General features: G+C 31.9%; 2 protein-coding genes across 2 annotated transcripts; both read right to left on the reverse strand.

The window, feature by feature from the left end:
• Window positions 1-1,265: 1,265 nt before the first annotated feature.
• On the reverse strand, window positions 1,266-1,683 carry LOC120202197. The gene has a single exon (XM_039202665.1). It carries the CDS (start codon window positions 1,572-1,574, stop codon window positions 1,377-1,379), a length of 198 nt encoding a protein of 65 aa, XP_039058596.1. The 5' UTR covers window positions 1,575-1,683; the 3' UTR covers window positions 1,266-1,376.
• A 3,853-nt stretch (window positions 1,684-5,536) lies between these two features.
• Window positions 5,537-11,644, reverse strand: LOC120202201. Its single transcript, XM_039202668.1, has 2 exons — window positions 11,539-11,644; window positions 5,537-5,739 (listed from the first exon to the last, which is right to left on the reverse strand). The coding sequence occupies exons 1-2, from the start codon at window positions 11,642-11,644 to the stop codon at window positions 5,537-5,539; spliced, it is 309 nt and encodes a 102-aa protein (XP_039058599.1).
• Window positions 11,645-25,551: the final 13,907 nt, after the last annotated feature.

Below are 25,551 nucleotides of genomic sequence, written 5' to 3' on the forward strand. Positions count from 1 at the left end.
TAAAATTTCACCGGTAAATATACTCTTTTTTTCTTTCAGATTTGACCTTGACGTTAGACGCATTAATTAGTCAAGGAAACCGATTTGGTTCTCACCTGTCAACTTTATTAATAAATGATATTTTCACAAAATCAAAGCTATCACAGCTGCTGCCTATTATTGAATAACGAAGTGAGTTTGATTTTGCCTTTTCTATCTTTTTCTTTTCGAACTAATCGAGCTCATATAAAGTATACGTTCAATTCATTTTAGTTTATAAATAACTATTTACAATTCTTTTATTGTTCATTTACGATTATACTTGTTTAAGGGCAACTATACAAATAGTCTTTAAATTATGTCTCTGTTGATTTAAATTACTTAAAAGTATATTTAATTAAGAATTATCATCTTATAGTTATATCAAATTTAAAATTTTAATTTTTTATATAAAATTATATAATCATTTTAAAATTTTGAAATTTTTTATTTTGTTAGTTAATATTATATTAAATAAATTAATATAGAATATAAGCCCAACATATGATTAATAATTGCTATGTTGTGTTTTTAAAAAAATACGAGGTAATTATAACTTATTATTTATTTATAACTTCTTTTAGCACAATGTGTAAATATCCCATAGACGACGTATTTAAAAAATACGAGATATTTATAACATATTATTTATTCAAAACTTCTTTTAGCTATTGATAATGTGTACACACCCCATAGATGATGTAATTGTATAAAAATCTCAAATAAAAATAACACTTTCTTTTATTGTTTAAACTACTTGATAAGGTCATTAATAATTAATATAGAAAATTAAACAAATGATAAAGATACCCATCATACTTTCTAATAAATGAAATACACAAATTATTATCAACAAATTGAATCAGTTGGTAAATAATTTGATGTTTTAGGTTTGTGTAAACAAAATTATTTTTATTAAGAGACTCACTTGTCAAAATCATGTGTACGAAATATATTTTGAAACAAAAAAATACAAAAGCTATTAACGGCATGTATTTCTACAAATTCCACAATAAATTTTACTTGTATATATCTATAAATTGTTATAGATTGATGGTTTCTTTTTCTGAAATTAATCACTAAATGAGAAATTCATAAGGGCCAAAATAATGATTCACTGGTTCATTTTTTAAAAGATTATAAATGTTAACCGACTTCAATTTATAATGAAAGCAATAACATAATCGATCATCAATTAATAACATAAACAGTAACATTTACGATTAACATCAAAGTATACAAGAGAAAAGAAGAAGCATATTTGGATATTTCTTCTGGTTTGCCAATCCGAAACGGTTCCGACGTTATATTTCGTAACGTCCCAAAACGCACACAGAATCGAAACGACGTGGTGGTGGTCATGAAAGGGTGCGTTTGCCGGGCCGATCAGCGGCCTTCAAGGTGTTGTCGATGAGCTTCCTGGCCTTTCTGCTGCGAATCTCAACCTTAACGCTGGAGCTCTTATCCATCTTAATGTAGGGCTTATTCTTTGACTTCTTTAGAGCCCTTACCTTTGACTTTATTAATTCCACCAAGCTCTCCAACTGGTTCGCCATTTTCGATCAACCCCCCAAAATAAAGCTAAAAAAATGAAGATTTTGTTACAGTTTTTGCATCTTTGCTTTTGGTTGGGAGTGCTACTGCGTTTGATAATCTGCTCCCTTTTTTTTCTAAGCTTCTGATTTGTTCAACTTAATTAGTGTTGCGGGTTTTTATGATGATCTTTGTAGATAAATGGGCTTGTTGGCGAATACAATTACCAATTTGCCATTAGCTCTATGTTTCTTACTAACCTTTTTTGTAAGTTAATTATTAGTATGATTGCAATAGAGTCATTCAATTTTTAAAAGTCATAAACAAATCACTTAAGTAATTGATTGCTACAAATAAGACATTAGATCATTAAATATCAGACGACTTTATGGAGTGGATTATTGCATTCACTAAAAATTTAAATTTTGTAGAGTTATAATTAAGTTATTCAATTAACTGATTATGTGCTATAGTACTAGTCGTTGTTAATCTTCATAGAAAGTGATCAATAAACCCTAAATTTATCATTTGTCCATGTTTAGTTTGTTTGATTAGATGTTAAAAGATATCACCCAAAGACCATGAAATCAACTCAAGATTTTCAACCTTGTTAAACCTTGATCTATGTTATTCGCCTTCAGTTTGTCTCCATCTCAAAATATTTCTTATTTGTCACAAACGACAACCTCCCCACCATACTACTTATACTATAATTACTAAAATCAAAATAGACCAAGTCTACCACCTAAATAAAGTATAAGGACTTTACCTAAATTTAACCAGAAAACTAATATATGTTTGCCCTGAGCAGCGGCAGCAGGCGGTGAATTTCGTCACCCGATTAGTGAATTGTGTTGGTTACGTAACTTCACTTTTTATGTAAATAAAATAATTTCATATTCTCATTTGGATGAAATTCATGATATACGTTTCCACAAAATTCTAAACAACTAAAACTATTACTTTTATAGTCAAAATTTTATATTTTACAAAAAAAATATATATATAATTCGCAGAACTGAAAATATCTCGACTGGTGGAGGTGGTGTCAATGATTATGAAATTGAGTCGGTATAAAATGCGTGTAATTAAAGATAAACACAAAATTTTATATTAAAAGGACAAATATTAATAAGAAGATTAAATGAAAAACAACTTTGCATATAGAGGTAGAAATTCAAACGACCATAAACTTATAAGTATAATATAACTTGAATCATTTTTATTTTATGAGATATCATATGATTGACTGTATGATGAATTGACGGATGACATTTATAAATTTCTCTAAAAAGAATCAACCCTTAACAGTTTGTTATTTATAGGATAAAGAATTAATTAATCACACGGCTTCTTATTTTCATTGTTTGAATTGTGAAGCCTGGACGTTAACAACTGAAAATATGAGATCCATAGGTAGGGTGAATGAAAAGTTCGAATATTGACTTTAATGCCAGTGCTCAATTCATGTAGCAAGGAATAGTAGGATCACGAAAGGAAATTCATTGACTATTGAGAGATTACGAATCTTTTACTTTTTCTCAGTCCACACTTTTGTAAGTTCATATTAATTAATTCATCAATGGGCATGGATTATGATTTTTTTAATGCCATATTTGTTACTACTACTATTATTATTAGTGTAAACTACGTGTTTAGATTTTATTTTATTTTAGAGCCCTGCTCAAATTTAACATTAAAGAAAAATTTAAAATTTAGATACTAAAACAAATCAAAATTGATAGTTTAGATATTAAACTCGTTAAGTTTTTAACAATGAAGTACTAAACGAAACAAAAACTAAACAATATGTATGATTTTAAAAAAAATTAGAAGTTTACGTATGGACCAAAACTGATAGTTTAGTTACTAAATAGATAGCTTATTATCCTTATTACTATTATTATAACCACTCTAGTTGAAGTCGAATATGAAATCGATCGAAAGGTTTAAATTGAATATTTTTAATTTTTAATTTTATAAAAAGGATAAATGTTATCAAGAAAAATAGGAAAAAGCAGGCATTCATGTTTGATATTTATTGGTTAATTGATAATAGAAGTCAATCCTTTTAATTCCTCGTCGTTTAAGATTCCAACGGAATTAAAAGGATTTCAATTTCCAATATGAAGTAATGGTAAGTATCCTTGGAATATTTTTTAATAATTTTAAATAAATTTTTAAAAATTATATTGAATTTCAAATTTTATTTTTTTAAATTATAAATATATTTTTAAATTATATTTAAATTTACTAAAAAAAATTAAATAATTGAATCACATCCACATTACTTAAGAAAAAAAAATTGATTTCGCTTTCAGATAATTGAAATGTTTAAATCTCGAAAATTATATATTATAAGTTTTACATGTTTAATCATAACAAAATTACAGTATCTATTTTATAAAAAAAATTAAAGTTTAATATTAATCATATAACGTTTGAAAGTTTAATATCTAAAATATTATTTTAGCATAATTTAGTGACTTCAAAAAATTTACCCTATAAAATTAGTGGATTAATCATGGATTGATTCCTGAATTCTTTAATATTACTTAATAAGGACAATTTAATTAATAATGTATTTCAATATTGCGTTAGTAGTATATTTCGATATGCAAGGTACATTATAGAATCAATATCATTCCACTAATAACTTTATTCCACTTCAAATTTTTCTTAACATTTTTTATCTTCATATGCAAGGGATCTATTATTCAAACAAAATAAATTTATCTAACATAATAGAACACTTTGAATAGCCTATCCTAAAAACCTTAAACCTTAAAATAGAAATTCTTACCTTAATATACAAAGATTCTATGATATTTAAACAACATAAATTCATCTTTAAACCTAAATCTCTAACCCTAAATCATTATTCTCTAATACAATAAAACATCTTAAACACTTCTATTCTAAATAAATCACAAAATAAAACCCTAAAAATAAAAAAATTAAACAACCATTTAAAACCCTTAACCCAAAATCATAAAACCACCGAGCATAAAATCTTACACGATGACTTAAATAGAAAATAAAAATGATAAAATGCAAGAAATCGTATTTTTTTCGGATTGATTATGTCACGTAAAATAAAAACGAATCATATACCATAAAACCACCGAGCATAAAATCTTACACCGATGACTTAAATAGAAAATAAAAAAAATGATAAAATGCAAGAAATCATAATTTTTTTTTCTAATTAATTATGTCACATAAAATAAAAACGTATCATATAGATCACGTTTTATTAAATATTTTGATAAAACATATATCGATCCTATATTATATAAAATATGTCATTTTCATAAATAATCTTTGAAAGATTTTATAATCATAAATAAAAAATTGTTATATTCAGATAATAAAGCCAAAATGTTGTCTACCCATAATTTAATTACTTGTTGCCTTAATCTTGAAACCCGTTGACAGCTACTATTCGATAATTTAGGGCTAACAGTCAATGCTAGACGAATTATATAAGGTCATCTTGAAGGTTATGGTTCAAAATTATGACATTCTATGGCCAAGCTCATCTCACCCAGCGAGCACAACTGTATACTGAGAAAGCAGATTACGGATAATGCAATTAAAAGGATGGTTGTACTCTATAGAAATCTTCAAGGGGAGGGTTGGATGCTTGGATCTATGGTTTTGAAGTTCGGCATAGAATTAATTATACCAAAATAAGGTTCAAACCTTCTGGCGATGATGCACGGTAAGTGTTAACTAAAATGACACAATCAAGTTACTTAGTAGCCTAGCATATCAGAATTCAAAGAATAACATATAGAAAATCATTTAGAAAACATCAATCCCTTGCTTAATTCCACCGCCAACGAAGAAAACATGGTATTTAAACAATGATTAAGCACATTTCTTTTCAACTTTAACAAAACCAAATCACAAAACCCAACGAATGGGACTTGTATGCTAGCAACAATGGCGTTTCGTTTTACTAAAACAACCCATCCTTGTTTTAAACCTCTGCATCATCCTTCCCGATGTCAAAGCCATCCCCTTGGAACGCATTTCCCAATTCACAAACCATCTCCCACACCTTCTCCGACACCGGCAAGACCGACAACCTTGACCGCATAAACATGACAAACCCTTTCAGTTCCCCATCCTGTTTGATGTCCTTTAAGTACACTTGCTTCCTCGTCTCTTCAACCGCTTTCACTGTTAAAATCAATTAACATATAAGGATCTTGATAGGGTAATTAAATCAACCAAATCAAGCTCATGACATAATTACTAAAAATTACTGTAAACGAAATGAAAACTTGATGATTACATTATGATAGTTGAATATCCCAAAAGCAAGAAATAATAAATGTAATGTGATCCCAATACTGTATAATCCTCAATTCTTCTTGTGATGATATCAAAACTTGTTTGATTCTTAATGAAAGAATCAGAACCCAAAACAGAGAGTGTTCTTGTTTTCTTTTTAAGAGATAAAAGAGAGAGCCTTGAGGGAAAAAATATCAGTTATATGAGTTTTTTTTTAATAAAAAAACTCATTCCACTATGTTTTTTAAATAACAAAATAACCAAAAGCCCAAAATAACTAAAAGGCCGCTCTATTTTTCAGTTACACATAACACCACTCAAACATATATTTTTTCTGTATGGGACAAAGAGATTTACACCCGATAATTGCTTCCTCAATACTATACTAATCATCACCGTGTGTACAACAACAACAATTATCAATTACTTAAATTGTATGAATCAATATTAGAAATCAAAATTTCTAACATTCTCACACTTTTATCTCGATAATGTTTTTATGGATTGACACAATTAGTTAATGGTCTTTATATTTTAGATCAAGAAAACACCATGTATAACATAAATACTAAAAGATCAAAAACAAATGACTCAAATCAAACTTATCTTTGGCATTTTCGTTTAGGCCATGCAAGTGAGAAACACATATCAAAGTTCCATAAAGATGGTTTTTTAGATTCATTTGTTTTCGAACAATTAGATGTATGTGAAACTTGCTTATTAGAAAAAATGACTAAGAGTCCTTTTAATAATAAAGGTGAACGAGCAAGTGGTTTATAGGGATTATACATAGTAACGTATGTGGGCCAATGAATACAAAAGCCAAAAGTGGATTCCAATAATTCATTACTTTCATTAATGACTTAACTCAGTAGGGTATATTTACCTTCTGCGCCATAAATCTGAAGATCTTGAAAAGTTTAAGGAATTCAAAAATGAAGTATAAAATCAAATAGGCAAGAGTATTAAGGTGCTTTAATCAGATCAAGGTGGAGAATACTTAAGCATAATACTTAAGGAGTTTCTGGGGATATGCACTTGAAACAATTACTTTCACACTAAATCATGTTCCATCTAAATCTGTTCAAAAGACATCGTATGAGATATGGATCGAGAAACATCCTAGTATGTCTTTTATGAAGATTTGGGGTTGTGAAGAATATGCCAAACATTAGATGTCTACAAAGCTTGAACCCAAATCTCATAAGTGTATTTTTGTTGGATATCCTAAAGAAACTAAGAGATATTATTTCTTTAACCCTAAAGAGAATAAAGTGTTTGTTGCTTAAATAAGAGTTTTTCTCGAAAGAGAGTTTATCTCAAAGAAATGAAATGGTGGAAATATTGAACTTGGATAAGTTCAAGAACAACAGTTCATTGAACCTGAGGTTGAGCATGTTCCACTAATTGTTGAGGAACAATCAATAGATTTAGAGACACAACCACTACGTAGATCCACAAGAGAACACCATGTGCCTAGGAGATATGGATTTCTCGTTACCACATATGGAGACATTCTTTTTATAGATCAAGATGAGCTTAGAACTTATCAAGAGGCAATGTCGAGCCCAAACTCTGAGAAATGTCTTGAAGCCATGAGATCTGAGATGGATTCCATGTCAGTAAACCAAGTATGAATTTTGTTGAACCACCTGAAAGGGTCAACCTATAGGGTGTAAATGGATTTTTAAGAAGAAAACGATATGAATAACGTACAAACATACAAGAGGAAATTAGTCACTAAAGGTTTTCAACAAGTTCATGGTATATACTATGACGACACCTTTTCCCCTGTTACTATGTTTAAATCCATCCAGATTTGCTTGCAATAGTTGCATTCCATGATTATGAAATCTGGAAAATGGACGTCAAAACCAGCTTCCTTAATGGAAATTTTAAAAAGGATGTGATATAACACAAGTAGAAGGTTTTGTCGCTCCAAGAAATCCTGGAAAGGTTTACAAGCTACAAAGTTCTATTTATGGACTAAAAAAGCTTCTGGTAGCTGGAATCTTCATTTCAATGATGCAATCAAAAGTTTTTTTTTATCATAAATGAAGATGGGTCTTGTGTTTATAAGAAGGCTAGTGGGAGCATTGTTATTTCCTAATCTTGTATGTAGACGACATGCTCATCATCGGAAATGATATACTATTTTATAGTCTATAAGACTCGGTTGGGTAGTTTTTTCTATAAAGATTTGTGCGAGACATCATATATCATAGTAAGATCTACAGAGATAGATCTAGATGACTTCTAGGTATTTGTCAAGTACATATATTGACAAAGTGTTGAAAAGGTTCAGTATGGAAGAATCCAAGAAAGGATCCTTGCATATGAGACATGGTATTTCTCTTTTAAAGGAAATTTCTCATTCGACACCACAAGAAAGATAACGAATAAGAAAATTCCATATGCTTTGGTATCATGTATGCCATGATATGTACTCGACCAGATTATCATATGCTTTAAGCATGAGGAATTAGTATCAAGAAATCCTGGTGAAAAACACTAGGTTACAGTTAAGAATATCCTTAAGTACTTAAGAAAAACTAAGGATGCTTTTCTTGTCTATGGAGGCGAAGAAGAGCTTAGTGTAAAAGGTTATACTGATGTTAGCTTCCAAATTGACAATGATGACTCAAAATCATAATCAGGTTTTTTGTTTTGTCTTAACGGAGGTGTTGTGAACTGGAAAAGTTCAAAGCAAGACACAATAGCTGACTCTACAATAGAGCCTGAGTATATTGCAACCAGTGAAGCAACAAAAGAGATTGTTTGAATCAAGAAGTTCATATCAGAACTAGGGTTGTTCCTAACATGTCAGATATTGTATAACTTCGTTAAGATAACAATGGAGTCATTTCACAAGCAAAGGAACCCATATCTCATGAACAGTCCAAACATATTCTTAGGTGCTTCCAACTCATTTGAGAGATCATAGATTGAGGAGATATAGAAATATACAGAGTACACATAGATGAAAACATTGATGATCCTTTAACAATGCGTTTTACACGGCAGAAACATGATTGTCACACTGAGTCACTCGGTATTAGATATGTGAGTGATTGGTCTTAGTGCTAGTGGAAGATTGTTAGAGTATGCCCAAAGACCAATCATATGATGATTGTAATGATACATTTTATTTACTGATTTTATAGTAAAGACATTAACACTAATATTTTCAATAATATATATATATATATATATATATATATATATATATATATATTGTGTGTGTGTGTGCGTGTTTAACATAAACTGAAAGATAATAAAGTCCATATATTAATGTAATTATTATTATTAAAAGATCCTTAGTCAAGTATTATTATGGGCATGGACAATAATATACACTTAAGACTAACATGTTATTGATTGATGACAATGTTGTCATTGACATAAATATGTAATTGATACGTGATTATATTGTTAGAGAACAATGTATTGGATTGACCCACTATGAGCATATGTCTTGGATTATTATGTAACGGTCACAACATTACTAATGGTGATTATATATGTATGATCCTCAGAATTAAGATCATTACTATCTCAACATATATTGTTGTATGTTTTGATACAATTAAACATGCTTGTAACATGTTGCACTATAAAGATTGTTATTTAATATATCTTGATATATGTAGTGGGGTGTATAAGATTAAGATAAATTTTCTTTCCTACATAATAGGAAATATATCACATGCCACTTGATTGAGTGAGACTAGAAATGCATGGCCATGCTCAAATAAGTTGATATGAGATATCACAAATTATTCGTTAATTATAGTACTATAGATATCAAGAAACAATAGATGGGCTATACAAGTGTGAATATTCCAAGACTTGTGCCTATTCTAGATATAAAGAACAAAAGGATGTAATACATAAAAGAGTTAAACATAAAGATGATATGTCGAATCATAATTTCTTGTAACTTAGATGACAATGATATTGCTAAATGTCACTCATTGTTTGTTATTAGAATTGTTTTAATAATTACTACTAAAGTTACAAGAACCTACAGGGTCATACCCTAGAGTTGAAATGAGCAGAGATGTACAATTTGTTGTACGTTACTAAAATATATCTAGAGTTAATATGTGTATATTTGATATACATATGATTTTAATTATCCCAATATAGTAAAAAACAATAAAAAAATGTAATTTTGATCACAACGCTTTTAATGGATATTTAATTTGGAATAACTAATAAGAGTTTAAAAAACATTAAAGAGTGTAATTCAGATTATAAGTCTTTAATTGATATTTAATTTGAATTAATTAAATAAGAGTTTAATTAATTCAAATAAAAAAACACTAATATGTTAGGGTAACTCAGATATTTAAAGATAAGTGAGATCTAGCAGTCGCACTTAATCTTCAGCCATTTTCTCAAAACGTTTTTGGAAAAAGTTAAATTTTGCTCTCAACCGGTGAACTGAGTATAGGCTGAGACATTTTTTGTGGAGGTTATGATTCAAACCATTCGTGATCATCAATAGTCACTGCTGTCTTTGTTGATTTTACAATGAACCTAATGTAAGTAATCACATCCCTTCTTTCCGGTTTCAGATTTAACGTACTTTAATCGCTGGTGAGACTGTCGCACTTTGTTTCCGCTGCGCCATGGGGTGCATCAATGGTCCAAGTTCTGCTCATTAAACTTGATACTATTGGCAGTCATATTTGACATAGTAGAGACCACTGCAAAATTTACATCTTACATATTAATTGCTTTGAATTTGAACCACAATTCATACTATAACATATACCAAAACATTACATTTAAATTCACATTTGGGATAAATCTATACACACCAACAATCATCAACATGCATTATTATAACATATATAAGGTCATCATTAAGTTAACTTTAACATACAAGTCATCTTTGGATGTAACTATATATTAATTAAACAAAGTTCATAACCTTTTCAATTGTTATTAACCATGAGTAAGATCTACATGTTAATAACTATAAATGTTTATTATTCTTAAATGTCATTTATGATGTTACATTAAATAAACATTTATAAACAATATAAATCATTTAATGAATTTCGAGTGGGCCACTTTGGTGACTAACGCATTCACTAAATATTAAATTTAAATCATGATCCAAAATTGTTTAATGTGATCCTACACTTGCCACGACATGTCATTAAGTCTACTTGACCTGGCAACTTCACTTGCCATGATAACCTCATTAACTCTACTTGCCACAACAACGTCATTAACCATCAAATGGGATCATATCATTGTTTCTTATCATTAACAATCATCTAACATAAATCATAATTATATTCATTTGCAACTTTAATTAATCTTCAATAAGAAAATACCCAAATTTCTTATGAAAACTTTGATAACTCTGTAAAAAAACTATATTTTAGGTATTTTTACTCAAGTTATTGATTTCTAAAAACCATTAACATAGCTTTTAGTTGCATTTCAAACATTTCAACATGTGGTGGATACTTTTACCTCGACAAAGTTTATTTGATTAAATTGATCCTGCTGATGGGAATGTTGTGTGTTAGCTGTGATGATGCAAGTGATAGGAAACGACTGAGGAAAAATTTATTTTCTGAGACAAATTATGTACCAAGGCCAAAGCAACTGGAGCCGATGACCGTGAGGAATAACTTCTGTCGTGGCAATTTGTATCATGCAAACCTGACGCAGTACGAGATAAAATTGCTGACGTCGCGTGCCCAACTGTCCAATGCACCTTACGTGAATCTTGTCCTGCTAAGGATTTAGGACCACTGCCAGCTGCCATTTTATTCACACAATGAGTATACATTTAGGGGTAGTTGGGGAAATTTCAAGGACACTAAACACTAGAAATTTCCCACTATAAATAGGACATGATGCCCACCATTTGAGACACTCTCTACCACATACCCAAAAAGGTTGGATAAAGGAGGTCGCAGTGTCCTCTTTTCCACCGTCCCCGTCTTATCTGTCCTTGGTTCCCTCTATAGTCATGTTTCATCGGAGCAACGACTAGGCCCTTGAGAGAGGCTAGCGTGCTAGAGTAGTCTTGGTGGTAGTCTGACGTCATAACAAAACTCTGTTCTGGGAGTTTTTCTTCTCCTTGTTCTTCATTTCTTATTTTTTTAAAGACTTGTACTTAACGAATTTTTTTGATGTGTTAGCCACACCCTAAACTATTTTATTTAGTGTTGAAAATGCTTGAATGATATTTTATTTTACGGTTAATGGATGATTAAGTATGTTTTGTTAAATGTTGTTTTGTTCATTGTTTTAATCTTTTGCCTTAGCACTAAGAGCTCTTGAAAGATTGCCTAGTGCCTTGGCAAAATATTCCTAGTCATTGTAAGCGCTTTTAAAAGATAACCATTTTTCTAGGAGTTGATACCTAATATCAAGAAGGTAGGTTAGATCTACGTGAACAAGGGAACTAATCCATGATGGTGAGGTTCTAATCTGCCTTAGAGATAAGGAGAGGGTTTATTCGACTAATAAGATAAATGCTCGAGTAGATAAGGTAGCACTGCAGTTTATGCTGAGGGGCATTGCTGTAACAACAATTTGACAAACCAAGGGTTGCAGTTCACGCTGAATAGTATTGTCGTTGCAATAGTTTATCAGGTTCCGTGCTAGAGATACTCTTGGAACACTTTAGTAAATCCTATCGGGTATCATAGGCATAGTGTACCTAGGTCATCCTATCCATAGAATAATTTCTCGTCGTAGAAAATCAAACCCAAGTGCTCCGTTAAAAGTCTTATTGTGTGAGGTTGCTAGTCATATTTCCATTTCTTGACAAATTTTAGCTTTAGAAACTTTTGTTTGTTTACTAGTGCTATTTTTCTAGCCACGAAAAAATTTATATGCTTCACTTCACATTTTTCTTGCCACGATAAACGTTTTCCATCTATTCATACCATTTGCCATTGTATTTTCCTTGTTATATCATTAGACTTAGATAGGATTAATTAGTGACCTATTCCTAGTTGTAGCAATCTTTTAAAAGCCTTCCAATCCCTGTGGAGACGATACTCACTCACTACTATATTACTTGCATCGATTGTGTATACTTGCAAAGGTTTGCATGCCACAACATTATATATTTACACACGATCAAGTTTTTGGTGTCGTCATCGGGGATTGGCAATTGGTGTTTTTACAAGTTTTGTTATAGCATTAACTCGTTTCTTTATTATTTTTTCTTTATGAATTTATTCGCTATTTTGTTTACCCTTTTCAAGTGTCGTGTTGTTGCATGACTTGTAGAAGTCCCAAGGAACCATTATCTCATTTTGAACCCGAGATAAAAAATTCTGTTAAAGAAGATGTGTTCAAGGAGCTCAAAGAACTATATATAATTTCAAAATGAGTGGAGGAACCTAAAGAATTAAATGTTGCGACAATAAAATGCAGGAATGTTGCAAGACCACAAACTATTAGAGATCACTTAGCTTCCACCTTGGACGACCTAAAACATGCTATTGTAGCTCCCGAGATTGAGGCAGCTCATATCGAACTCAAATCGGTGATGTTTTACATGTTGAACTCTATTGGGTAATTTGGTGGTATGCCTCATGAGGATGTAAGATAGTATATTCAAGCATTTTTGGATGTGTAGCTCATTTTGACAACAAGGCATGCATTAAGATATGTTGAAATTGAAGTTATTTCCATATTCTTTGAAAGATCACGACAAGGCATGGCTTAATAGAGTACCTTCCGGCTCGATAAGGTCCTGGGTAGACTTGTGCAAAAAATGTTGCCATGGTATAATCCACCCATATGAACGACCATATAAGGAATGTCATAGCATCTTTTTGCCAAGCGCTGAAGAGTATGTACGGTGTTGGGACCGATACAAAAGTTTCTTCGCAAGTGCACCAATCATGGATTCCACGAATGGACTCAAGTTGTGATGTTCTACAATGGAGTCAACGCCCCCGCTCGCATGATGCTGGATGCCTCAACGAATGGTACTCTGCTAGATAAATCACCTGATAAAGCCTTTGATATCCTTGATAGGATAGACAACAACGATTATCCATTCCTGTCTACAAGGCTTGGACTGAAAGAAAAGTTAGGGCATTTGAACTTGACGCCAAAGATTTAGTGTCTGCCCAATTTTCTTCCATAACAAATATGTTGAAAATTCACAGCGTTCAAGCAGGTGGAGGAAGTCAAGGTAACCAGCTTAACATGTATTTTGCCACGACAACCATTATGAAAGTGAATGCCCAAAAACCAGGGTCTATCAATTTCGTGGGAAATTTCAATAGAAGTAACAACAACCCCTACTCTCTACCTACAACCCTGGATGACGACATCATCCAAATTTTTCTTTGGGGAATCAAGGAGCCAATAATGCCAGCGGTCGAATCGGCAACAAATTTGATTGAACCCCTAGGTTTTCAAAAAAATATATCATGGCAAATATTTACAAAGGTTTAGCATATTCTTCAAATGCTAACTCCCTTGAAGCTTCTTTGCATGAATTTATGGCATCGACAAAGATTTCACAGCTTCAACTAAGGCTTCCTGCATGAACATCTTCATTAACTAAAAGCCAAGTCACACTGTTGTAAAGTCAAACAACCTTATTTCAAAGTAAAACTCATCTTTGAGAGCATTGGAGAACCAAGTTTACAAAGGTTTAGCATATTCTTCAAATGCTAACTCCCTTGAAGCTTCTTTGCATGAATTTATGGCATCGACAAAAGATTTCACAGCTTCAACTAAGGCCTTCCTGCATGAACATTCTTCATTAACTAAAAGCCAAGTCACACTGTTGTAAAGTCAAACAACCTTATTTCAAAGTAATAACTCATCTTTGAGAGCATTGGAGAACCAAGTGGGCCAAATCGCCACAACATTACATGCTCGCCCACAAGGAAGCCTCCATATTGATACTAAGGTCACCAAGCCTCACAAAAATGAACAATACAATGTGTTTACATTGAGGAATGGTACTCGACCCCATCATGAAGACAAGTTTGTGGGGAAGCAAGAAATATTCTCCGTGGCACTGTACTAGAAGAATTCGAATGTTAAACTAAACTTGTTGTACAAAGAGATTGCCTATGGAGAAGGATAAGGACGAGGGTTCAACCAGTCTCTCTACTGATAGAGGAATTTTTTGCCACAAAAAAAGTTTCACCCCCACCTATAACAGGTGAAGGCAGACCCCCATCACCTTTCCCTCAAAGGTTGAAGAGGCAAAACGAAGGGATCATATTCCACTACGATTCAACTTCATGTAGAGAGCACTTTAAATGAGAAAGGACTACTGCAAAGGTCCTACTATTCAGATGTGTAAGACACAAAATGCCAGAGCAAAATTTTGAAGGTGAAACTATTATAAGTGTGGGGAATTTTGGTCTATATTGGTGCTCCGATCAAACGCGACAAAACTGCCATATCAATTCAGAATGTTTTGGAGTTTGCATCCCTTCAACCCTCTTTAATTTTTATAATGGAAAAATTATTATATTATTATTATTATTTGTTGTATGTTTTTTTTCTTTGCTTTATTTTTATTACCTTTAATATTAGTTTTTTTAGAAGAATAGATTTCCAAACATGTGGACAAGGGTAAAGCCCCTATGGTTGATGTACTTATTTAGAAAGAAGACTCAATTGGTGTTGGCACAACGATGACATTGCTAATGATGTCCACCCATTTGCACAAATGCCACGATAAATTGCAACACTTATGGCCAAGCATCGCCTAAAGAGGAAAACCAATCACATTTGGACTTTTCCACCTAAAGAATCTGATCAAAACAACCCCACCACCATCAAAATTGATGTTAATCAAGGTACCTTGCATTGCATTTCATCTTTATTTTAGTTTTCATGCATTGAGGAAAATGCATCCCTCAGTTTGGGGAGACATTGTTCATACTTAGTCATTGCATTGATAATGTTTAGTATATTTTTATTATTATTATGGTATTAGTTAGGATCAGGTTAGTTACTTGGAATAAGTTGATGATGTCTGGTGATGATAAAAACATTTGTCATGGCTATCAATTATTGTACATGATTGTTGATGAGGATAGAACCAACCTTATGACTTGATTTTTTGTGACTCTTTGAACATGGTTGTATGTTTCTATGCTTAAAGAAATTAGAAATTTTTATGAAAGAACTTTTAGGCGTCGTGGCATAAAATTTGGTAATGAACTAAAATGCTATATCAATGTTGAAAGGCTAAGTTAAACTCCTTAATGTTTTGAATTCTGATGACTTGTGAATAAGTGCCTCGGCATAACTATAGAGGGACACTACTCTGCGACATTACTTATAAACCCCTTGAATAAATGGTAGCCTTAGCACATGAGTGAAAGAAAGTTGTCATGAGATGACTCTACCTGACTAGCTCGGAGGTGGAAGTTATGCTCACTTTCACCTAGAGTGTGAGAAGGTAGGTGTGATGGGCTGAATCCCCTCGTATCAGTGTTAAAAAATAAAAAAAAGAAAGAAAAAAAGAACAAATCTTTGAAATTAAGTATGAATAAATAGGAGTGACAATATGCTTAATGAATAATCTTATGCCTTGGCAAAACAAAAGAACTTACTCAGGAGCTTTCTAAATTCGTTAAGCATAGACCATATACAATCACCCACACACGTTGACAATTGATCCTAGCCTGGGGAAAGGTACTCGACTTCTCAGTTAGTCTATCATGTTAAGGCCATCCCTTTATAGCATATAATAATATAAAATATATCCCTTTATAATAATAATACTGATTCATATCCATAGTTAAATAGAGTAAAACAATTAGTTTAGCCATTATAAACCAGTTCAAAAATAGTTCACAGAGCAACTATATTCATGTGTACATGCCACTAACTAAGTCAAAATCACAACAAAGGATGTCTTACTGATATTGTAATATCTCTTGATACTGTTTTGCTCGGTACTCTCTGATATTTACTACGTGTGAAAAATCATCACACGCTAAGTATATATTTAGTGAGACAATTAACATAATAACAGTGCAATACAACTTATGCATGCAATATAATGTCTTTTCCAATGCCATAAGATCACTTTACCTGCATGTCCAATATTTTACCATAATCCAAAATGACATAATATAAATATAATCATTTTTACCAATAACTATAGCCAAAACTTAAACCTATGAAGACCTTGGTATTCGAGTAATATGCACCGAAGTACTAATACACATAAGGTCGTGCCCACCATATACACTAAGTTCTGTTGCACACTATAGTGCTAATATAAATCTACAGCTGCTATACTATATGGAATGTCAACTATACCCTATCCTTCAACGACTTGCTTGGGCATATATATGATTTATTAATCCATGGCATCGTATAACTATATATTAACATTATGGCAATTCATACCCAAAATAACATTCATGTCAAATATCATATTTATCCGTGATTTATGCATTATAATTTCACACTTTGATATATCAAGGTCATGTCAAATTATGAAAAATGACATAATATCATACAGATATAAACAAGGTAGACTCATCGCAAGTCTTCCTGATGATGTATAAAACATCTATGTACAATTTCATGCATGTATTGCACTCACCTTGACACTTTATATCAAAAGATGTGTCTCGCTATGATCCTCTTAATCCTTTTATACTCGATTTGCTTCGATCACAAATCAATCACGATCTATACAAAATCACAAATTGATATCAATACATATGTTAGTATTGTACTAACATAAATACATTTCCAAAACAAATCCATAATTATACATGAAACTTATTCTCTACCAAAATACTTTAACACTTATTAATTCTTTTATTGGCACCAACTTTTCCAATTTACACAAAATGGTCCTTCACCATTTTATCACTAAAATTTTAAATACCAAAATTCAAGCATTGAAATTATTACTAACCAAGTACTTTTTCAAAGCACAATTACATTTAAGCACCCTAATTATTCGAATATTGCATTTAAAACACCAAACTTTCCAAACTTCTATAATGGTCAAATTTCACATCTTAACACTTATTTCAATTCCCAAACAGCGATTTCCAAGATAGTACATTAACTATTAAACAATTACACAACAATTCTAAAATTGCCTATTTGGTCCCCCAACTTTTCAAAAATTAAAAAATGGTCCCCAAAATTTTCTAAGGCTTGTAGAATACTTCCTACATCATTTCATCCCTTACATAATTTTCCATAATTTTTCTCATCCAAACAAACCATGGTCAAATTTTCTAAAGCTCTAAAACTAGGGTTTTATGATTTGCTCGATTTTGATTCGATTCAAGCATGAAATCTACTTCAATTCAACCTTAAAACATCCTGCAATCAAAAACTAATCAAATTTCCTCAAAACAAAAGATCTACAACTCCATCAATTGACCGAAAATCATAGAAGCATTTCTAGGAAGATGAACATGTTTAAATCATTAAACAAGCTTGATAATGAATCTACAACCTCAAAAATTAAGATTCATCATCAATTCATGAACCCTAATGTAAACACAAACCCTAGGATTTTGGATCTTTGAATCAATCAAGATTACCAAGCATAATGGTACCAAAAATAATGTTTCTCGCGTAAAACAATTTTATATTCATGGCATAACTCGAAATCCTAAGAAAATTACTCAAAAAATGGAAAAACACAAAATTCTTACCTTTGGAGGGTTCACGGAAATGTAGAAGAAGATGAAAAGTTGGCATGAAATTTTAGATTAATTCATGCTAAATTACCTTTAATTAAGCTTTAATGAATACTAAATTCATTTAATTGGGAAATACCAATTTACCCTTAATGAAACTTCATATTTAACATAAAACCAGACACATCAACCTGATCATCTTTCAAAAGTAAAAGATGAACAAACTAATTCACACTTTACCGATTTGCCCTTGTATTTTCCCAAAAATTACTATATTGCCACTTTAATCTAACGGTCCAGATTTAACATGGATTACTTGTATTTTCCCAAAAATTACTATATTGCCACTTAATCTAACGGTCCAGATTTAACATGGAATTAAATCCTCAAATACAAAGGTTTATATTATTTTCCAACATTTTAAAATATGGAAATAATATATTTATGTAAAATCTATCATCCTTCAATTTTTCCTGAAATTTCTATTCGATCCGATTTACCAAATTATTCTCAAACTTTATCGCTTTATAACTTTAATACAAACTCTGTACGAAAATTTTGATTCCCACATAAACTTCATCTTGAGTTAAACTATTTATTTAAGGGCCATATTACAACTTTTTAAAATTACCATTTTAGTCCTTATATGTTTCCAAAGTTTATACTTTGGTCACTTAACTTTCAAAATTTACATTTTGGTCGCTATCTAAAATTTCGGGTATTACATATATAAACTATAAATGTTACAGTGAAAACATTTAAACATGAAACGAATTCATCAAAGATAAACCCAAGCCAACTTAAGTTAGTTCATGGCTAGGTAATTAGCATCCATAATCATCTATTTAATACAACCCATATCCAACAAAAGACAAAGAAAATAAATACCAACTAAATGAGGAAGAAAACTCCCACGCCAAGAGCCATCGTGGATTATCATGAACCACCCAAGCACCGTTGCTTCTCTTAAAAGCCAACAAGATTTATCCTCTAGGAGCTTCAACAACGGAGGTTACCACGATGAAGAAGAGAAGATTAAAGAGTGGCTACATCCACCTTTTCTCTCTTATCTCATAAAACTCGTTCTCACTTTTAATGTAGTGCATCCTTATCTATTTATAGTAAGGGAATCCTTAGGGTTTTGTGTCAAAATTCCCTTTGTACCATAGGTATTATTCTCTTCACATGAAGGGTATCAAGGTTGGCATGTGGTCCCAAAAAGGAAAGTTTGGTAGGGCATTCATGTGTGGATAGACAGTAAGGAAACTTGATATTTTTGCTATTTGTCCTTTTCTGCTCCTAGAATTGTTGTCCAAAATGTTGTAGCATTAATTTTTCTTGATCAACTTCAATATTCCTTTAGATATTCTTTTCCAGAATGCTATAGCAGATCTTTCCTCCTCCTTTACTTACTCCATCTGCACAACACCACAAACACAAGACCTTTCCCTTTAACAACATCAGTTTTAACAATAAAAATATGTTGCAGCAAAACTTTTCCACCACATGCAACTATATGACCTAAATACAACTAATTGCTATGACAATGACTTTTAGACAACCAATAACCTAAGTAAAAAAGGCACAAATATAACCTTTTTACGGAGTTATCATACCGCTTGAACAATATCTATATCGTTCTTGAAGTATCGATACCATAGGCGAGAGAAATATTGATACTCACATAGTAGTACTAATACTATCTACTATTTTCAAAGTTTTCAAATTCCGGTAAGCAAAAAGAGTACCTATACAAAAAATGAGTATCGATATTACTCTACACAGTAGCATCGATACCATAAACCCTAGTATCGATATTGTTCAAGACCAACGGTCTTTAACAACTAGTTTATTTAAATATTACAAAGGCAGTACCAATACTCTTAGCCCTAGTATCCATACTCTGTGTTATGGATAGTTTTATTTTATAAAAATTTAATCCCAAGAACATCCCCAATGGCTAGAATGACTACAAACTCTTTCTATCATATAAAAACAAGTTTAGGACACTTAAGAAGGACACAAGACCTATCCAAGCAATCTTGTTGAGTTAATCGATTGACGGAATCGGCCAAGAGGGGGTGAATTGGCAATTAAAATTTTATGGAAGCTCTTGAAGAAAATTGAAAGTAATTGCACAGCAATTTAGAGTGGTTCGACTTTCTCAATCAAAGTCTACGTCCACTACCTTAGCTATCCACACTAAGGATTTTCCAACAAATTCACTAATTTGTTCTTTCTTTTGAGGCCAAAGAGATAACCTTACAACACCCTCAAGAATATACCCCCATTCTTGAGAACACTCTTTCCCAAAGAGAAGATTACAAATTTGCAAACTTACAAGGAAATCCTCACAAGGTAGATTGTTTGCACAATTAGAACAAAGAAAAGAACACTCAAGAATGAATACAATTGAGTACAAATAGTGTTATTGAAAGCAAATGAATATTGAATGAAAAATAGGCTTGAAATGCACAACTTGAGGTTTAATGCTTTCTCTTTGATTCTTTCTTGATTCTAGTTGCTTGTTGTATCTTGTTTTTGATCAATGACTTCTAAGCTTGTTTAAATACACCTTGAATCACTTCTAAACGTTGGGGATGATTAGTGGAGTTAATAGAGCCGTTTAAGTGTGAAAACATTAATTAAAGTTGGGAGCGTCAGTGCATCGATGCATACCCATGGTGCATCAGTGTAAAATTCAAATATTTTGACCATTGGACTTTTAGTGCATCGGTGCACTAAGAGTGCATCGATGCATCAAGTGCATTCGATGTTTCAAAATAGCCAGAGTGCATCAATGCATGGCGAGTGCATCGATGCATGGCTGGTGCATCGATGCATGGCTGGTGCATCGATGCATCAAATGCATTCGATGTTTTCATAAAATCCTCAGTGCATCGATGCATGGTAAGTGCATCGATGCATGAAATGCATTCGATGTTCAATTTAATTCATGGTGCATCGATGCATGGATTGGTGCATCACTCTGAAAATTGATTTTAGGCTTGATTTTGGTTCAAAATACTTTGTGAAAATTGTTTCAAAAATATATTAAGTATAAAACACAATTTTACACATTTAGTAAGGTTTGAAATTGATCTTAAAATACTGGAGTAATAATTTGATATTCATTAATTGAATCGAATATACTTAGAAAATCATTTGTAAAATCTTAAAATTCATTTAAACTAATTTGTTATATCGAAACACAAAATGTTTTCAACAATCTCCCCCTTTTTGATATAACAAAACATTTTTGTTATTTTAAGATTTTCTAAAAATTTGAAATCAATTTTGAAAAATTTCTCCCCCCTTACTATAACACTTCTCCCTTTTTTAAAAACATTTTAAACACTTAACATTTCTCCCCCTTTTTGTTAAATCAAAAGACTTAAAAAACTGATTTAAACAAGGTTTTGAAATAACATAGCCAATTGATTAAATATATATATAGCTTTAGCTGCTAAGATCACAATCAAAAGAGAGATTAGCCACTAGTTTCATAATCAATATTCATAATAAAATGTAAAATGGTAAATTGGTCATATTTCAACTAAAAATAAATGATGCATATGAAACAAACCAAAATATATATGAAATAAAAGTTCAAATATCCATCAAACAAACATCCAACAATCAAAGAAAGATAAGTCTATTCATCCATCGAAGGATCGGGAGGAGGAGGAGGATAACGAGCTCTCATCTCAAGCGTAAGTGCATCCAAACGATCATTCATATCTTTTGTCGAGCTCTCAAGGTAGAGAGATGGGCTCAATGAATGTGAAGCGTGAATCCATGGACGCATACCGTAAATCAAATGTCTCAAAAAACGACGAAAATGAAGCATTTGATCTTCTTGTGGAGCTTTTTCCGGTACAGGCTCGTCATTAGGTACGTGATCATCGATGTCTTGTTGAAATTCAGGATCATCGTCAAAATCCGGATCCAAAGGAGGAGGAGGAGCACGAGAGGAGCTAGAAGCAGCTCGTGAGGAACTAGCTCCCGGAGTTTGCTTCCCGGGTCTAAAAACCCATTGACCAGTTACCTCGTCTTGTTTTAAATCCACTTTCTTCAAGGATGTGAGATTGATTTGATTTTGGAGTGGGATAGGATGTCGAGAGAGACGTTTAGACCAAGTTGATAAAGAGGTTACTAAGAAGACATCCATAAATCAATGTTTCAACATGTTTGAAGGAGCAATGTTATAATGTCCACTAGTTGACTGATAATGTGGGCAGATTTATTTTGATTTTATTTTTAATACAATACATCCACCAATAAATCCCTAGCACGAAGTGTGGAGTACCTACCTCCGGATGATCTAAACCACCAAGAGATCATCAAATGGAGAAAATGATCGTGATGAGATCGTAGAGTACTAAACACTTGAGTTTGGAACATAGGGATATTCACATTTTCACTCTCATTATATACACCACTATCATCTAACCCAAATCGGAAAGCTATAGTCTCGGTGTCAATATTAATATATTGGCCTAAACTATAGGATCTAATGGCTATAGTCCACATTGAGTTTCATTTTGAATACCACCGCATTGGAATAGAAAATGCGGACCAATTGTTGATAGATAGGTTTAAGCTGAAACAATTTATCAAACTTCCAAGCTTTAAGAATCGAAGGTATTCGAAATCAATGTCAAACATGGCTTGAAGCGAAGGAATACACTCTTCACGGATTCTATAAGTTTGGAAAGAATTTATGTACCTAGAGTATAATTTGTCTCTACGATGCTCAGGCATGTTAAAACAAGATCCTAATAGAGATAAAGGTGGAGGAGGAACGGGATTAGGAGGTTGGTTTGAATGTATAGTTTTTTTTTATGAAAACAACATAATTAAATAAAAAACATCAAATTTAGAAATTAAATTTAGATTTTCGATTTTTTTATTTCAAAAATTCACAAATTCATTGAAAATTTGTGAGTTTTTTTTGATGAAATTAGTTGTAAAAACTAGTTTGTAATCATCAAACTATCAATGCCCGATATAATGTTAATCCTAGAGCTAATTAAAATAGTCCTAAGATCAAAATCAATAAAATAGGGATTTTGAAATATTACTTGAAATAGATTTGAGAGGAATTGATGTTGTTTTGCACATTTGATGATAAATGCAGATTGAGTTGAAAAACTTGAAGATTCCAACAATATTTTGTTGATTTTAAGAAAAAGGATATTTTAGAGAGAGACAGGGTGAACGGTGTGTGTGAGTGTTTTAGAGTTAGGTTTTGAGAAGATGAAGAAAATCAGGGGTTTTATCTAAAAACCCGACGGATGCATCGATGCATGACCCGCATCGATGCACATTCAAGGCGTGCATCGGTGCATCAACATGATGATCGATGCACATTCAAAGGGATGCATCGATGCACTGTTAAGTGTCGATGCATGAAGCACAAAAATGTCAAAAATCTATTTTAAACACTTAAATGCTAATGAATTAGCTCTAGTGGTATGACACTTATATATTGAAAATTATCATGTTAAATCAATCAAATTTCTTTTAACATAAAAATTAATTTCACCAAATAACATAAACTCCCCTACCTAATAGCAATGAATGCAATAAAAAAATACCATTATAAGCATTTTTTATTTATTCTTAAAAAGTGCTAAAATTATTTAAACACTAAGTGAAGATAGGTCAGTTAAACCTAATTCTCTCCATAAGTGCCCAAAATCTTTCCTTGCCTAAAGGTTTTGTAAAGATATCTGCTAATGAATGCAAAGTATCAACAAATTCAAGAACTACATCTTCCTTAGTGACATGGTCTCTAATGAAGTGATGTCTTATTTCAATGTGCTTAGTTCTAGAGTGTCTGAGGGATTTTTAGTGAGACAAATAGCACTAGTATTGTCACACTTGATAGGAATGATACCTACTTCAATTCCATAATCAAAAAGTTGTTGTTTCATCCATAAAACTTGTGCACAACAACTATAATCAAAAAGTTGTTGTTTCATCCATAAAACTTGTGCACAACAACTACCGAATGAAATATTCCGCTTCAATGGTAGATAATGCAACACAATTTTGTTTCTTTGAAAACAAATAAATCAACATATTTCCAAAGAATTGGCAAGTACCGGAGGTGCTTTTCCTATCTAATTTGCATCCTCCATAATCCGCATCAGAAAAATCATGTAAGCTAAAGCTAGAGTCTCTAGGATACCAAAGTCCTAAACTAGGAGTGTCCTTAAGTATCTAAATATTCTCTTAACAGCTAGTAAATGTGATTCCTTAGGCATGATTGAAATCTAGCTCATAAGCAAACACTAAACATAATGTTCGGTCTACTTGCAGTTAGATAAGTAAAGATCCAATCATTGACCTATATAATTAACATCTACACATTTACTCATTCATCTAAGTCAAGCTTTGTTGAAGAGCTCATTGGAGTGTCATGAGGCTTGCCATTTTCCAGTCCAAATTTCTTGAGCATATCTTTGACGTACTTAGCTTGATTGATGAAGATGCCATCTTTTCTTTGCTTGATTTCGAGTCCCAAGAAAAATGAGAGCTCCCCCATCATGCTCATTTCGAATTCGCTTTGCATTAGCTTAGAAAATTCTTGGCAAAGAACATCATTAGTAGAACCAATATTATATCATCAACATAAATTTGAACTACTAATAAATCTTTACCTTTAGCTTTAAAAACAATGTAGTGTCAACCTTCCCTTTTGAAAAACCTTTTCAATTAAAAGTTTGACAATCTTTCATACCAAGCTCTAGGAGCTTGTTTTAAACCATAAAGTTCTTTTGTTAATTTAAGAACATGATCCGAATTTTGAATCTTCAAAACCTGGAGGTTGTTCCACATACACTTCTTCTTTTATAAAACATTTAAAATGCACTTTCACATCCATTTGATAATTTAAATTCATGAAAACATGCAAATGCTAATAACATTCTAATGACTTCTTCTTGAGTATACCCTTGAGCAACAAGTCTAGCCTTGTTTCTCACTATATTACCACTCTCAAGCTTATTCCTAAATACTCATCTAGTACCTATAGTAGATT

The sequence above is a fragment of the Hibiscus syriacus genome, unplaced genomic scaffold (genome assembly GCF_006381635.1).
Source record: "Hibiscus syriacus cultivar Baekdansim isolate YM2019G1 unplaced genomic scaffold, ASM638163v2 tig00008289_pilon, whole genome shotgun sequence".
NCBI lineage: Eukaryota > Viridiplantae > Streptophyta > Magnoliopsida > Malvales > Malvaceae > Hibiscus > Hibiscus syriacus.